This window comes from Olea europaea, chromosome 6 (assembly GCF_002742605.1).
Source record: "Olea europaea var. sylvestris chromosome 6, O_europaea_v1, whole genome shotgun sequence".
NCBI lineage: Eukaryota > Viridiplantae > Streptophyta > Magnoliopsida > Lamiales > Oleaceae > Olea > Olea europaea.
Window position 1 is genome coordinate 19,229,754 of NC_036242.1, and position 13,068 is coordinate 19,242,821.

At 37.3% G+C, this 13,068-nt stretch overlaps 2 protein-coding genes across 4 annotated transcripts; both read right to left on the bottom strand.

Moving 5' to 3' along the window:
• Positions 1 to 5,043: 5,043 nt before the first annotated feature.
• On the bottom strand, positions 5,044 to 5,966 carry LOC111395250. Its single transcript, XM_023021236.1, has 3 exons — positions 5,361 to 5,966; positions 5,204 to 5,317; positions 5,044 to 5,139 (listed from the first exon to the last, which is right to left on the bottom strand). Exons 1-3 carry the CDS (start codon positions 5,964 to 5,966, stop codon positions 5,044 to 5,046), a joined length of 816 nt encoding a protein of 271 aa, XP_022877004.1.
• Positions 5,967 to 6,384: 418 nt separating this feature from the next.
• LOC111396091 (protein UXT homolog) lies at positions 6,385 to 11,974 on the bottom strand. 3 transcript variants are annotated; one of them, XM_023022381.1, is made up of 7 exons: positions 11,687 to 11,974; positions 10,106 to 10,204; positions 9,720 to 9,749; positions 9,424 to 9,525; positions 8,603 to 8,710; positions 7,219 to 7,273; positions 6,385 to 6,839 (listed from the first exon to the last, which is right to left on the bottom strand). In XM_023022381.1, exons 2-7 carry the CDS (start codon positions 10,195 to 10,197, stop codon positions 6,795 to 6,797), a joined length of 432 nt encoding a protein of 143 aa, XP_022878149.1. In that variant the 5' UTR covers positions 10,198 to 10,204; positions 11,687 to 11,974; the 3' UTR covers positions 6,385 to 6,794. The 3 variants fall into 3 exon arrangements, with proteins under 3 accessions (XP_022878149.1, XP_022878150.1, XP_022878151.1); XM_023022382.1 differs by having other exon boundaries at positions 10,106 to 10,259; XM_023022383.1 differs by lacking the exon at positions 9,720 to 9,749.
• Between the last annotated feature and the right edge of the window lie 1,094 nt (positions 11,975 to 13,068).

The following is a 13,068-nucleotide window of genomic DNA, read 5'->3' on the forward strand; positions in this document are numbered from 1 at the left end:
ATGGCCTCTCAAAATCTGGGGCAGAATAAATCTAGGAATGTAAAGCTCAAAGGAAAGCTTGATGAGCAAAGAAAGTCGAGAACCAAAATTGACAAGAAGAAGGATACATCCCTTGCTTCAACATCATGAAGATTGCTTTTTGGAATATTGGGGGTATGAATTCACCCCTATTCATTCCCCTAAAACAAAATGGGATTCAGGAATTTATCAAGCAACATTGCATTGATATTATGGGTATTTTGGAGACAAAGTTGGTTGATCGAAAATTGAAGAGAATTTTGCAGAATAAATTCAATGGCTTCATGCATGTAAACAATTTTTTGCACTCATAGAGCCGGACGGATCTTGATTTTGTGGAATCCATCCAAAGTGTGTTTGGATGTGATGGAGATTCATCCACAAATCATTCATTGTAAAGCTACTTGTAAGGTAACATCTTATACCTTTCTAGTTAGTTTTGTTTATATATTTCATACTTTGGTTAATCGGCTGCTACTTTGAAATAACATTATGGAATTCAATCCTAAAGTTTCGTTGCCTTGGATGATTCTTGGTGACTACAACAATGTTCTCAAATTTGATGAGAAATGTAATGGAGCGGACGTTACTCCTTATGAAATTAAGGATTTTGCAAATTGTTGCCTTCATGTGGGTCTTACGGATTTGCGCTCCATTGGTTGTTATTACACATGGACTAATAACTTGATTTGGGGCAAAATTGATAGGGCAATGGTCAATGATATTTGCGTGCAAAATAAGGCATATGTTGATGCAAATTTTCTACCTTCCGGATGCCTTTCCGACCACTTCCCTTGCATTGTTTCCGTTCATGACCGTGTTGGGGGCGCTAAAAACCTTTCAAGTTTTTCAACATGTGGACTAAGCATGTGGACTTTCACGATCTTATTCAAACTTGTTGGAATTTTAATGTGCGGGGAACAAAGCAATTTATCCTTTGCAAGAAGATGAGCAAACTAAAGGGAGCTTTGAAGAAGCTCAATATTAAGCACTTTGGGCACATTTCGACTAGGGCAAATGAGGCCAAAAATGAACTGAAGGCTGCCCAATTACAACTACATAATCAGCCCGTTAATGAAAATCTTCAACTTATGGTTGCTAAATTGAGGAAGAAAGCCATTGGTTTATGTGAAGTGGAACGTAGTTTTTATTATTAAAAGGCAAAATGCGTCTTCCTTAAACAAAGAGATAAATGTACAAAGTTCTTTCACTCGGTGGTTAAAAGGAACTCAAGGAGGAATTTTATTGCTACTATACTCAAAGAGGATGGGATGAATACTACATCACAAGATCAAGTTGCTACGGAATTTGTAAAATTTTACACTACTTTGTTGGGAAAAAACTGTCCACCTCGGCCTATTGAGATGGAAATTGTTACAAACGGTCCCTTAGGTTCATTGGAACAAGGTAACTCTTTGATTCAGAACATTTCTTATGAGGAGATCAAATAAGCACTTTTTGATATTGGAGATGATAAGTCTCTCGGGCCAAATGGTTATACTTCTTGTTTTTTCAAGAATGCATGGGGGACTATTGGTGATGATTTTGTTGAGGCTATCATGGAGTTTTTCTCTTCGAGTTCCATCCTCAAACAAATCAACCACACGGTCTTTGCTTTGGTGCCTAGATCTGATCACACACCGCATGTTGGAGATTATAGGCCTATCTCTTGTTGTAATGTTACTTACAAAGTGATTGCTAAAATTCTTGCATCTAAATTGAGACCTATTTTGGGCAATATTGTGGACCATGCGCAAGCCGCTTTTGTGGAAGGTAGGAGTATCACAGAAAACATTCATCTTGCACAAGAACTCATGAGGCAATACAATAGAAAAATGGTTGCTCCGAGATGCCTCCTAAAAATTGATCTTACGAAAGCTTACAATTCGGTAAGTTGGGATTTCTTTAAAGATGTTCTTCAAGGGTTGCACTTCCCTTCGAGATTTGTAAATTGGGTCATGGAATGTGTCTCTTCTCCAACATATTCCGTAGCTTTGAATGGGAGTATGCATGGTTTCTTCAAAGGTGGGAAAGGCCTTCGGCAAGGTGATCCTCTTTCCCCCCTTTTTGTTCATGTTATGTATTGAATATTTCTCGAGGATGCTTAAAGATGCCACGAATGATAGTGACTTCAATTATCACCCCAAATGTGGCCCCCTTAAGATCACTTATTTAGCTTTTGCGGATGATTTGATGCTCTTTGCTAGGGGAGATATTTTGTCGGTGAAAATTCTCATGGATCGTCTTTCCAATTTTGGTTTTGTTTTGGGTTTAAAGTTGAATATCCTTAAATCCAGCTTGTATATAACCAATGTTCACGGTTAAGCACTTGAGGATATCTTTCAATTCACTAATGTCATAAGGGGTAGTATGCCATTTCGGTATTTGGGCATTCCTCTTGCTTCGAAAAAACTTAAAGTAAGTTGTTGTGCTCTACTTCTTGATAAAATTACAACTTATATTAGTGCATGGAATTGCTCTTCATTATCTTATGCGGGCAATGTGGAACTTATTAGAGCGGTTATTCAAGGTGTTGAATGTTATTGGCTTTCTATCTTCCCTATCCCAGCTACAATTATATCAAGGATTGTTAGCCTTTGTTGGAAATTCCTTTGGGGATCTAAGAAATCTTTGGTTGCGTGAAAGGATCTTTGCCTTCCAAAAAATGAAGGGGGCCTTGGATTGAAGGACTTGAAGAGTTGGAATTTAGCGTTACTTACTAAATCTCTTTGGAATATATAACATAAAAAAGACACTCCTTGGATTCGGAAGGGTTCATCAAGTATATCTTAAAGGGACTTGCATTTGGGAAGTTCTACCTAGGAAAGATCACTCCCCACTTCAAAAAATTGTTGGAAATCAGAAATATATTGACACGGAATGTGGCTGCCTCTCAGTTTTTTTTTTCGCGTGGACAGAATGTTCAATTTGGCCAGCTGGGGAGTGTGAACAATCTGCCTTTGTATGTTGGTTCTCCCCCAAGACAGGATGATGCTGTGACACAAAACGATGATTTTTTGAGGAACTTAACTGGAGATAATGTTGTCCGAATTTAGGCAGTACTGGACAGATTACAAAGCTGGTCGACTGGGGTCAAATTTTGCACCAAGTCCGCCTACAACTTCTTCAAGCCGAGAGGATCAAATAAGGTTTGGGCAGCCGATGTTGGGAGCTCTTGCATTACTCCGAAGCACTCCTTTGTGCTTTGGTTAGGGGTCCTATCTAAACTCCTAACTAAAGACAAACTGTATTACTTGGACATGACCAGAATTGTGCTCTTTGTGGGCAAAAGGCTGAGACGAGCTGTCACCTCTTCTTTGAATGTTCTTTCTCTTCGACCGTATGGTGGAATATTAGACATTGGCTTGGCATCAAAAGATCTATGTCAACAATTGCTAGCTCTCTTAAGTGGATTAAAAAAGAGGCTCTAAGGCTAACAGGATTGCTCTTGCGAGCACCGTCTACTACCTTTGGTTAACACGTAATAGGAAGATTTTTTAAGACCTCTCACCTAACGTGGATTGTATTGTGAGACGGATCAAGACACACGTATACAAAGTTATGTTCTCCTTGTATCCGGATGTCTTGACCCATTTCGAATCCTTAGCATTGGGTCTTTGACCTTTTATGTACTTCACTCTTTTTGTTTATTCTGGATATGTCCGGAGTAATTGTATGTGATATTGACTTTTGTTTGCTCGGAAATGTCCGGTGTACTTGTATATGGAACACTTTTTATCAATGATATTTACATTTACCGATAAAAAAAAAATGTTACATTTCATCTAATTTTTTTCGTAATTTGGTTTGATGCAGCTTGTTGGCCTATGGAATGTTTCTTTTCACTCTTGATTGCTTTCATTATTTTTCCCCTTTCTGCATCAATAATATCTTCCAATTTCAGTATGCTTTCATGTGTAGATTAATTATTATTGGGCAACATCTGATTATCTTGCAGTTTGACGTAGTTCCTCAGGACACTGGATCCGTTAGTTCAGCAGGAAAAAAGACACTGGCGGAGGACCCAACGAAGAAAAAGAATCCTGCAGCAGTAAAAATTAGTCCATGGATGTTGGCACGATTGAATGCAGAAGAGGTGTCAAAGGCTGCTGCAGAAGCAAGAAAGAAGTCCAAGATTCTTCGCCCTGTAACTAGACGTGAACCGAACTTTTGAAACTGATGGTAGTTCTGGTAACAATGGTCGCTGGATGGCCCCGAGGCCTGACAACAACGGAAAACGAGGCAGCAAGCAGATTCGCCTTCCTTCAGAGACGCTCCTCCAAACTCTTTCAAACTTTCCAAGCAACAATGCATCAGACTACAGAAATCATCATATGATGGCCGAGACATCAACCCACTTTGCCCCTCTTCGACTTGAACCTCGAAGTGTTTACAGGACAGGCCCAGTAATGTCAGGTGCAGCTGGGACTGTCGCTTCCTCCCCCGAGAGTAGTTTAGATTCCCCAGATATTCACCCTTTCCGAGTTTCCTCGTCAGAAGCCAAAGAGGCAAGTCGACTTGTTGGGCTATCGGCAGCTCATAAGGAAGTACCATCGTCAAGATCAACTAGCGATGGATATGATGCATCAGGTGGGGAAGATAGTGATCAGGTGCCTACAAAAATTGTAGGACAGCCGACTAACTGGAGTGGCCTCCTCTTTGGTTCTGAGTACGACAGGAAGGTTACAAAGTTGATGGCCTCGTCTTCATCTACCTTAACAAACTTAAGGAAGCTTTAAGCAGTGGTGTGTAGTCAATAGATTGATCTTCTAAGCCCATGGTATGCAATCCAGATTCTTGAATTTTTTTCATTTGTTGGCCAGGGTTAAACAGAGTTGCTACTTCCTGCCTTTGGGTAATTGCTCTATTTATCAGCTTTTTCGATTCCACTATTAACTTTTGGTTAAAGAATGTTTGACAATTGGAAAGGTGCCCTACAGAAATACAATTTAGGTTCGCTGCAGCATTGCCGACCGGGAGGAAGTTCAATGGTATACTTGAAAAGACTTGCTGCATTTGTGACTGCTATCCTGTGAATGCTTGTCTATAATATGTATTTTGTTCCTCGTCTCTTATGAAGATTTTGAATTTTCTCTTATAAATTTTGTCTATAATACGTATCTACAACTTCAACATAAACAGTAGCACAAAGAATGGGCAGGAATCATAAGCAGTATGCACTAACCTCAATCTTTGCCATATCAACAGGCAAGATAACATAATCTGCCGAAGACTCATCTGCAATCTCAAATGTCATTTCCCCATGTAAAACCTTGCAATAGCCAATAGATATACAACACTGTGTGGGCAGCGAAGTAGCTGAGCATCATCGTCATAAGAACAGAGCATAGAACTATCTCAATTATAGCTGCAATCCATTCATTCCCTTTAATTAAATAAGCACTCCTCTTCAAGGGCGCAAACCCCCATTTGTATTCCACCACTACCACCACGTGCGCCAATGACCACTCCACTTGCAAGTAAAATGTCGCCACTAGAACCAATATAGGGACACGAACAACTAAAATCAGCAAATAATTTGATCCATAATCGACCTCGACCCCGAGAATTAGAAGCCCTTCATACACTAAAGCCCCCAGAAGCCCAAAAATGATGAAAACAAAAATCAGTATGATCAAGGAAGCTACGACAGTCAAAAGAAGAGGAAAAATGGAAAACAATATGTATCTAATAGAGGAGATGAAGCAGACCGGTCTATTATAGAATCCGTGGAAAGTACTATAGGTAATTGAGGCAGTGGCGAAAATGGAGAAATGGAAGACAAAAATCACGTACAGAAGGATGATAAGGAGATGGATTTTTTGCTGGTAGTGAGCAGTAATGGAGTTGCTATGAGAGATGGGTAGACAATAGAGAGGGCTAAGAAATTGCTGGAGTTGGCACTGATTATTTCCGCAGAGGTTTGTGCTAAGGCCGAGGGTAGCCATCATCATCAATGGATACTGCAGGATGATCACTTGATGAGAAATTGAAACTGGATGTAGAAGACAACCTGCGGGTGAGTCCAAGTTCAAATAATTGTGGGAAATTTAAAGTCAAACGAATAAATATGCTAGAAATTCCTATTACTACGCCACAAATGAAAGATAAGCTTTTTTTTAGTTAATTCACCTGAAGAAGTTATACAGAGGCTGTGCTTAATCAGTAAAGTGGATGCAGTAATGATCTTGGCCACAATGCCTTTTTCTTTAGAGCTTGTGGCCTACGTCTGTTGGTTGCAGTTATATGAACAAAGATCTCGCATTGTTCTATATAATACAGTTTCCCAAATTCAAATATCATGTTAGCAAAGGTAACATAATATTTGAATATCTAGAAAGCGTAATATGCAATTGATATCAAAAGTATGAAACGTTAGCAATTAGTACACATTTGATATACAGTACAAGATATAAAAAATAAAATTTTCAAAATCCTTCCTACCAAACATGCCATTTAATGTTTGGAAAGTTTAATTTCCGAAACCCATCAAAACTTATTCCTAGGTTTTGTTCCTCCAACAAGACTCATTCTTGTTCTCCACTTGCACATGTAGTCAGCGTCTTTTTAGTAATGACACAGAACATGAAGAACGTAGATTTCTCTCTACATAATTGATCAATCACGCAGCATACATGTTATATCTGGAAGTATCCATAATTAATCGGAGAAAACTGCATTGTTACATACAAGTTCTCGGACATTCTAGTTCTCGGTCCGAGAGTCAGAAATTCCAGCAAGCATCAAGGGTGCTGTCAAATAACCCAACGATATAGTTATTGCACTGGTAGCTCAAGTAGTTCTCGTATTCCTTCGTGAACCTGCATACCACCAATGGAAAATGTGCCAAATCTGAGAATAGTTTTGTGCTAAGTCACAGGGAAATTTTTACAATATTCATCAAAGTCAATTTTTGCAGGCATCACGTACTTTCTCAAGTACTAATAATGTCGAATACAAAAATGATTACATAAACTACAACCCTCTCTAATTGTTAGGCATCCATATCTAGATGTGAAGGTTTAACATGGCCCTGCTCTCCTGGAGCATGCATACGTCCTTGATTCAAATCTCATCAGTAGCCGTTGACAAAATATTCCATTTATCGGGCTTGTCATGAAACACGAACAAGTTCCAAGATTTTTACAAGAAATAATGCGGCAGTTAGCTGGATATTTGAAAAGGTAACAAAATACATACCATCTTGATCTGCGCTTTAATAGATGCAATTAATTGAGTATACTCCTCTATTTGCCTGAACAGAGATACAAACATTAGCTGACCATATAATGAAAAACATTAGTTGGTTTAAGTTCTGAACTCAAGCTAAGGAGTTTATGGACACAAATTCTTCATCAAAAAAGAAATGAGAACTTTGTAGAGGAAGACAGAATAAGAATAATGATAGGTAGAGTGCAGTGAGTTTCCATTGGCAATGGCTTACATACCATCCTACAAATCAATTATTTTTTGTCCATGAATTAAGCACTGCTTTGGATATTTTTGGCTAAGCTTACAGGCATTCCTACTCCTCTGCAGTACTAGGCTGTGGCCAAGTGTGAAAATGGGCAAAAGAAATTGATCCTCCCTTTTATTTCATTGAATTAGCTCCAAAAATTTTTCCCCCTTTATGCCCAAGTCAATTCCGAATCTAAATTTCAGCCCACCCCAAAGTCAAGTTCTAGGTCCACCCTGACTAAGCTTAAAAGATAAAAGATAATCTTTCCAAACATGTTGGGATAATTTACTCATTTCTTACATTTAAGTAACAAAAGTCACTTAATTTTAAAGTACTCTAAATATACGTAATATATTTATCTTAAAACTTAGTGAACCTTTTAAGCTTAGCCAAACAAACATGCCATTCTCTGCCCCCAAAAAATAAAAATCAATCAGACACATAAGCACATGTATCCGTGGATTAATTGACCCTAGTCACCTAACAGAGAGCCCAAAAAAAAAAAGGTCATTTATATGATAAATGAATAGATTCCACCACCACGAGTACAAATTGTGTGAAGATTCCCATCACATCAGGGTGTTGAAGTCCTAAATTTAAAGTGAAAATTTTGCCTATTTTCCACCAGTCATGGTAAAGCTTTGTATAAACATGTCCTATTCAGTTTATTCTTCAGTCTTTAAGAATTAGATTTCCAAGAATAGCGAAAACTTTTGGATTAGCCACAAAATAGTTGGTGCCTTCTCCCCGACTTTGATTTTATTCTAACATCAAGACCTATTTTGAGAAGCGCAAGAAAAGAATGTTCTCAACATGATCGATCTAATTATATCTTTTACTGTTCTTGGATTATCATAAAACATTTTGACATTCAAATGAATTTGGCCGAACTTATGGTTCATTGGGGACTAAAATGACCATAAAAGACATAACAATACATCCTCAGTAGAAAGTAGAAACTACAGGAATCTCTAGTAGATCATCAAATGGCACTTGATTAGAATTTTATAGCTCTTAAGGCTTCCAATTTCAATTTACTGCTTGTCCACAAGTCATAAATAACATATTGAATACTTAACTAGACTCTATTATGGCATATCAGTACAGATATAAAGGAGACAATACCTGGCTAATTTTTCTTCTCTTTCAGATATGAAATTTAGAGCTTCTGGCCAGGTAAACTCCACATGAAATCCAAGTCCGACATCCACAAATATATGCCTTGTATCTGGTCTGCAAACACGAAAAACAGGCAATCCAATTTCATAGTCATGTTATGTACAATGAATATAACATTTGACCTACTTTGAAATCTAAAGGTTTCAAGTTTATGAAGACGGGATATATAAACAGCCCTTTTAGTCATAGAAAAAAATAAGGATCAGAATAGAGTGACTAAAGGATTACATTGTCCTAAAGAGGGAGTGTTTTAGGCATTTAGATTCGATGACTAACAATGACAGAGAATTTGAGGAGTGGACAATATGAGATTCTAGAGACGATGAAAAAAGAGGTCCTTGTCATCAACATTTCAATGACTAAGATTGGATCTTCATTTGCTTCAACTTCGATTTTGGTTCCTGTGTCAAATTTCTAGTCTCAGTTCTTTTCATATCAGAGATAGTACCTCCAAGTTTTATTTTTTAATTATGTTCTCTACTTTCTCCTCCTTGTGTACTTACGGAAGTAAGGTAGTATGTTCCCCCCAACTTGTACTCCTTTAGTATGTTTATATATTTGTAGGAAATCATGCCAATACCCCATAATTCCTCATGTGGAAGCCTAAAAACTTTTGCCTCGCGGTGATGGATATCCGTGTTAAAAAAGGGAAAAAATACCATTGTATCTTCATTAGAAGTTTGCGATTGCTCCACAAAAGCTGAAGCTATAAAAAAAACAGCATATCATGACTATCACTATAAACATAAAAATAAGATTATGCATACACATCAGCTTGCATGTAGACTTCAGAACCAAGGTTGACCATTGTCCTCAGACTGGTCACACAATTCTTTTCCAGATTCTCGATGTTCCTTCTCAGATCGGAGCTACAAAGATGCAAGTTAAGCAAAGCAATATAATCAAAGATTCAAAAAATCAGGTCAAACTTTCCTGCTCAAGGAGTTTTTATACTGCTATCTAGTGAACATTTTAATTTGGGTGCAAAAAGCCATAATGAACTAATCTAACAGAATTTTAAGAATCTATATAACCGACAAACAACCAAATGTCAGAAGGATACAAAATCTTTTGTTGTTCAAACACCTTGTCTCTGCAAAATAAATGAAGCAGTTAGGCCATTCAATTTTATTTATTTTTTTGTTTATTTGTCAGCCATGTGAAAATATAAACAGTGTCTTTAATTTCCCATTAGTCTTTAAGATGATCATAACATGACAAAATTCTTATGAACATAAACCATGAAGATTTTAATCTACAATCCTGCCAACCTTCTGAAAGCAGAGGCAAGCGTGAAATAATTCATAAATGAGTTTCAATAAACCAGATACTTCAAGAAACAAATATTATGAAAAATCAAATCTGTACTTATCACAGGACAGATATGAGGAGCAGCTGGAAGGCAACTCAGCAAGCAAACAAATAACTGAAGTAATAAGAGGGGCATACCGTTCAGCAATAGCATGAACAAGGTCGGGTTTCAAGCGCTGATCAATAAATTCCTCAAATCTTCCTACTTTCTCTTGTAGTTCACTATTCATATTATCCCTGGTACATCACAAAAACGGATTACAAACTAAATGCCATACTCCATCATGGTCACCTAGACAATATTTCAAAAACTCAAGTAGTCGCATATTAAATGGAAAAAAGTGATTTTTAATGATCAGCCCTGCTCATTCTTTTAATCCCCTCAAATATGGGTCCTAATTTATATCAATTTAGTCTAATCAAATGCATAAACTAAAATATACATAAGAAGTACATTCTATACAGCATCTTCAGACATGTTAACTTAATGAAATTGAAATATATTGTCTCTTAAAACTCAGGATTATCATCTAGAGATAGCATTTCAATATATTGCAGTTTGCTTCATATCATGCAATGACTCAGATCCACAATAAAATTTAAAGACTGCAACTCCAAATCAAAATCGGCAATGTGTTTTCAAGTGAACAAGACATTTAGAAAGAGAAAAAACTGAAAGGAATTTTTTACATCTCTTAATAGCATATCACAAAGTATAGCATTCAGTGGCGGACACGGACATTTAAAGTTAGTGAGGCACAATCAAACTTATAAAAAGGTTACGAAAAAATTAATGCATTCGATATCTTATTACAATTGTTCTCTCCGCAATACTTCAATAACATTACACAATTACATCATTTTCAATAATGTCGAATACATCATTTTCAATATACGCAATCAAATATTAGCATCATAATTATGTATTGGAACTCTCAATCTCCGGTTCCGAAGGAAGTTGTGCAACATCAAGTTCAAGTCTTTCATCCTTAACATTCTCGACATTAGTTTCAATTTGAACATCTCCAACATCAAGTTCGTCCCTTTCATTCCTAACATTCCGTCATCATTTTTATCCCTAACATCAATTTCATCCTTTTACCTCGAGCAATCCTCTCGTTATATTTTGCTCATCACAAGACAACGTAGATTTACATTTAAAGAATTTTTTCATAACTAATACAAACAATAAAATAAAACAAACTCAGTACAAATAGAATAAAGACAATTATCAAAGTACTAACTGAAGGGAATGTTGAAGCATAAATTACGAACAAAGGACAAGATAACCCCACTACAATAGCATCCACTAAATCCATTTGAACCCATTTAGTGCTCCACTAACAGTGCCCAAGGGCCAAGTAAGCAACTACATATCCCCAATTCAACTCGCTGCCCAACTTTAGTGTTCCATTAATAGCATCTATTTGAGCCCATTTCTCACTATTTACACAAACAGGAAGTAGAATACCGTAACAGAGAGAAGAAAACGGGCAGGAAAGAAGAAAAAAGGGGGGAAAAGGAAGAAAGAAAAGGAGAAAAATAAAGGAACAAAAATTAGGTTCCAACTTCTTCAACTCAATTTCAATATTCAAATTTCAAAAAACAATTTAAATTTTGCCATAATCAAACTATCAAACAACACAATAAACACAATTGCATAACAGCAACCACACATCAATTTGATGGAATATTTGAAGAATTAGAAGTTAGCGTTACCGTTGGAAGCAGGCTGCGGTGTTAGAGTCGCAAGTTCCTGCGGATGCCGGATGGAGATGAGGAAGTGAACGACACGACACGGTCTCACAGGATGAGAAACTGGAGTCAGAATTGGGTGAAGGAAAGTTAGAAGTGGGTGAAGTTGAAGCGGATTGGACTCTCAACAATTTTAGTTGTTTGTGGTATTTATTATTTCTGAGACCCACCGTCCGTCCGCCCCTAGCGATTACCGTCCAGTAACCTGTTGAAGGTGTGGCTCAATTCGATTATATGGAGAGAGAACGACGATTGTAATTTGGGGTTGGGATGATAAAATTTAAAAATCAGCTATTTATTGGGCTTCAATAAGGTTTTGGGCTAGTATTGGGCTAAACTTTAGAACAAGGCTCAAGCTTTAAAAGGGGATCTTAACATAACTTCTAATTTTAAACATCACATTTCATAAATAACACTCATTAAAATATTTCAAAAATCATGTGATAAATAAAATTATTAAATATTAAAATTTATTATAATATACATTAATTATTTCCATCCATTCCACCCCATTCTATCACTTCACTACACCACCTTCCCTTTACCTCTCTACCGGAGACATACATGGGCTCTGGCGACCGCTCCAAAGGTTGTTTTGGCAATCACTCTGGCAATCATTCGACAATCACTCCGGTAGCGCTTTGAAGATTGTTCCAACGATCATTTTGATGCCCCGCTCTATCGGTAGTTCAACGATACCCTCCTGCAAACTGCTTCAATGATCATTTCGACGCTTGTAACGAACTTTATTTTCGATGTGACTAACTGTGACCAAATTTGTATCCATTGTGATTGTTTGTGACCAGGTCAATCTCCAATCAAAACTAATCACAATTAACAAAAAATTGATCACAAACAGTCACGAAAAATACATACTTGATCGTAGAGGGTCGCCACAAACAAATCTGCACACCCTACAGACATCTGATTAACTGTGACTAACTTTATTTTCAGTGTGACTAATTGTAGCCAAAATTGCATTCAGTGTGATTGTCTATGACCAGGTCAATCTCAAGTCACAACCAATCACGACCTCCAACAACAGAATCACCACAGATCATAAAATCGACGACAGTGCAAAATACCAACAACCATCCCAAAATTCTGGTTAAACAAAAGATCTGATAAAAAATCACTCGTCAATAAAAATTTGATAAAACTATGGTAGTTCCATCTCCTTCATCACCAAATCCAGCACCAAAATCAATTTTTTCTCCTCCACCACCCGTGAGCTCATCTCCACCATCCAATCACTCACAGCCACCACCACCACCTATAAGCTTACCACCACTTTCAATATTCTCGCCAACACCCGTGAAGTCACCTCCAACACCATCGAAGTGGTC

Bases quoted from the DNA above. Each gene is read 5' to 3' on its own strand.
- LOC111395250 (XM_023021236.1), bottom strand. From the start codon at position 5,966: ATGGCTACCCTCGGCCTTAGCACAAACCTCTGCGGAAATAATCAGTGC. The intron at 5,318-5,360 runs GTTCTTATGACG...CTGCCCACACAG, and splicing joins TTGAGATAGTTCTATGCTCT to TGTTGTATATCTATTGGCTA. The intron at 5,140-5,203 runs GTTAGTGCATAC...TTGAAGTTGTAG, and splicing joins TTGATATGGCAAAGATTGAG to ATACGTATTATAGACAAAAT.
- LOC111396091 (XM_023022381.1), bottom strand. From the start codon at position 10,197: ATGAATAGTGAACTACAAGAGAAAGTAGGAAGATTTGAGGAATTTATT. The intron at 9,750-10,105 runs GTATGCCCCTCT...TTTATTTTGCAG, and splicing joins GTTCATGCTATTGCTGAACG to AGACAAGGTGTTTGAACAAC. The intron at 6,840-7,218 runs GTATGTATTTTG...GGTGGTATGCAG, and splicing joins TTAAAGCGCAGATCAAGATG to GTTCACGAAGGAATACGAGA.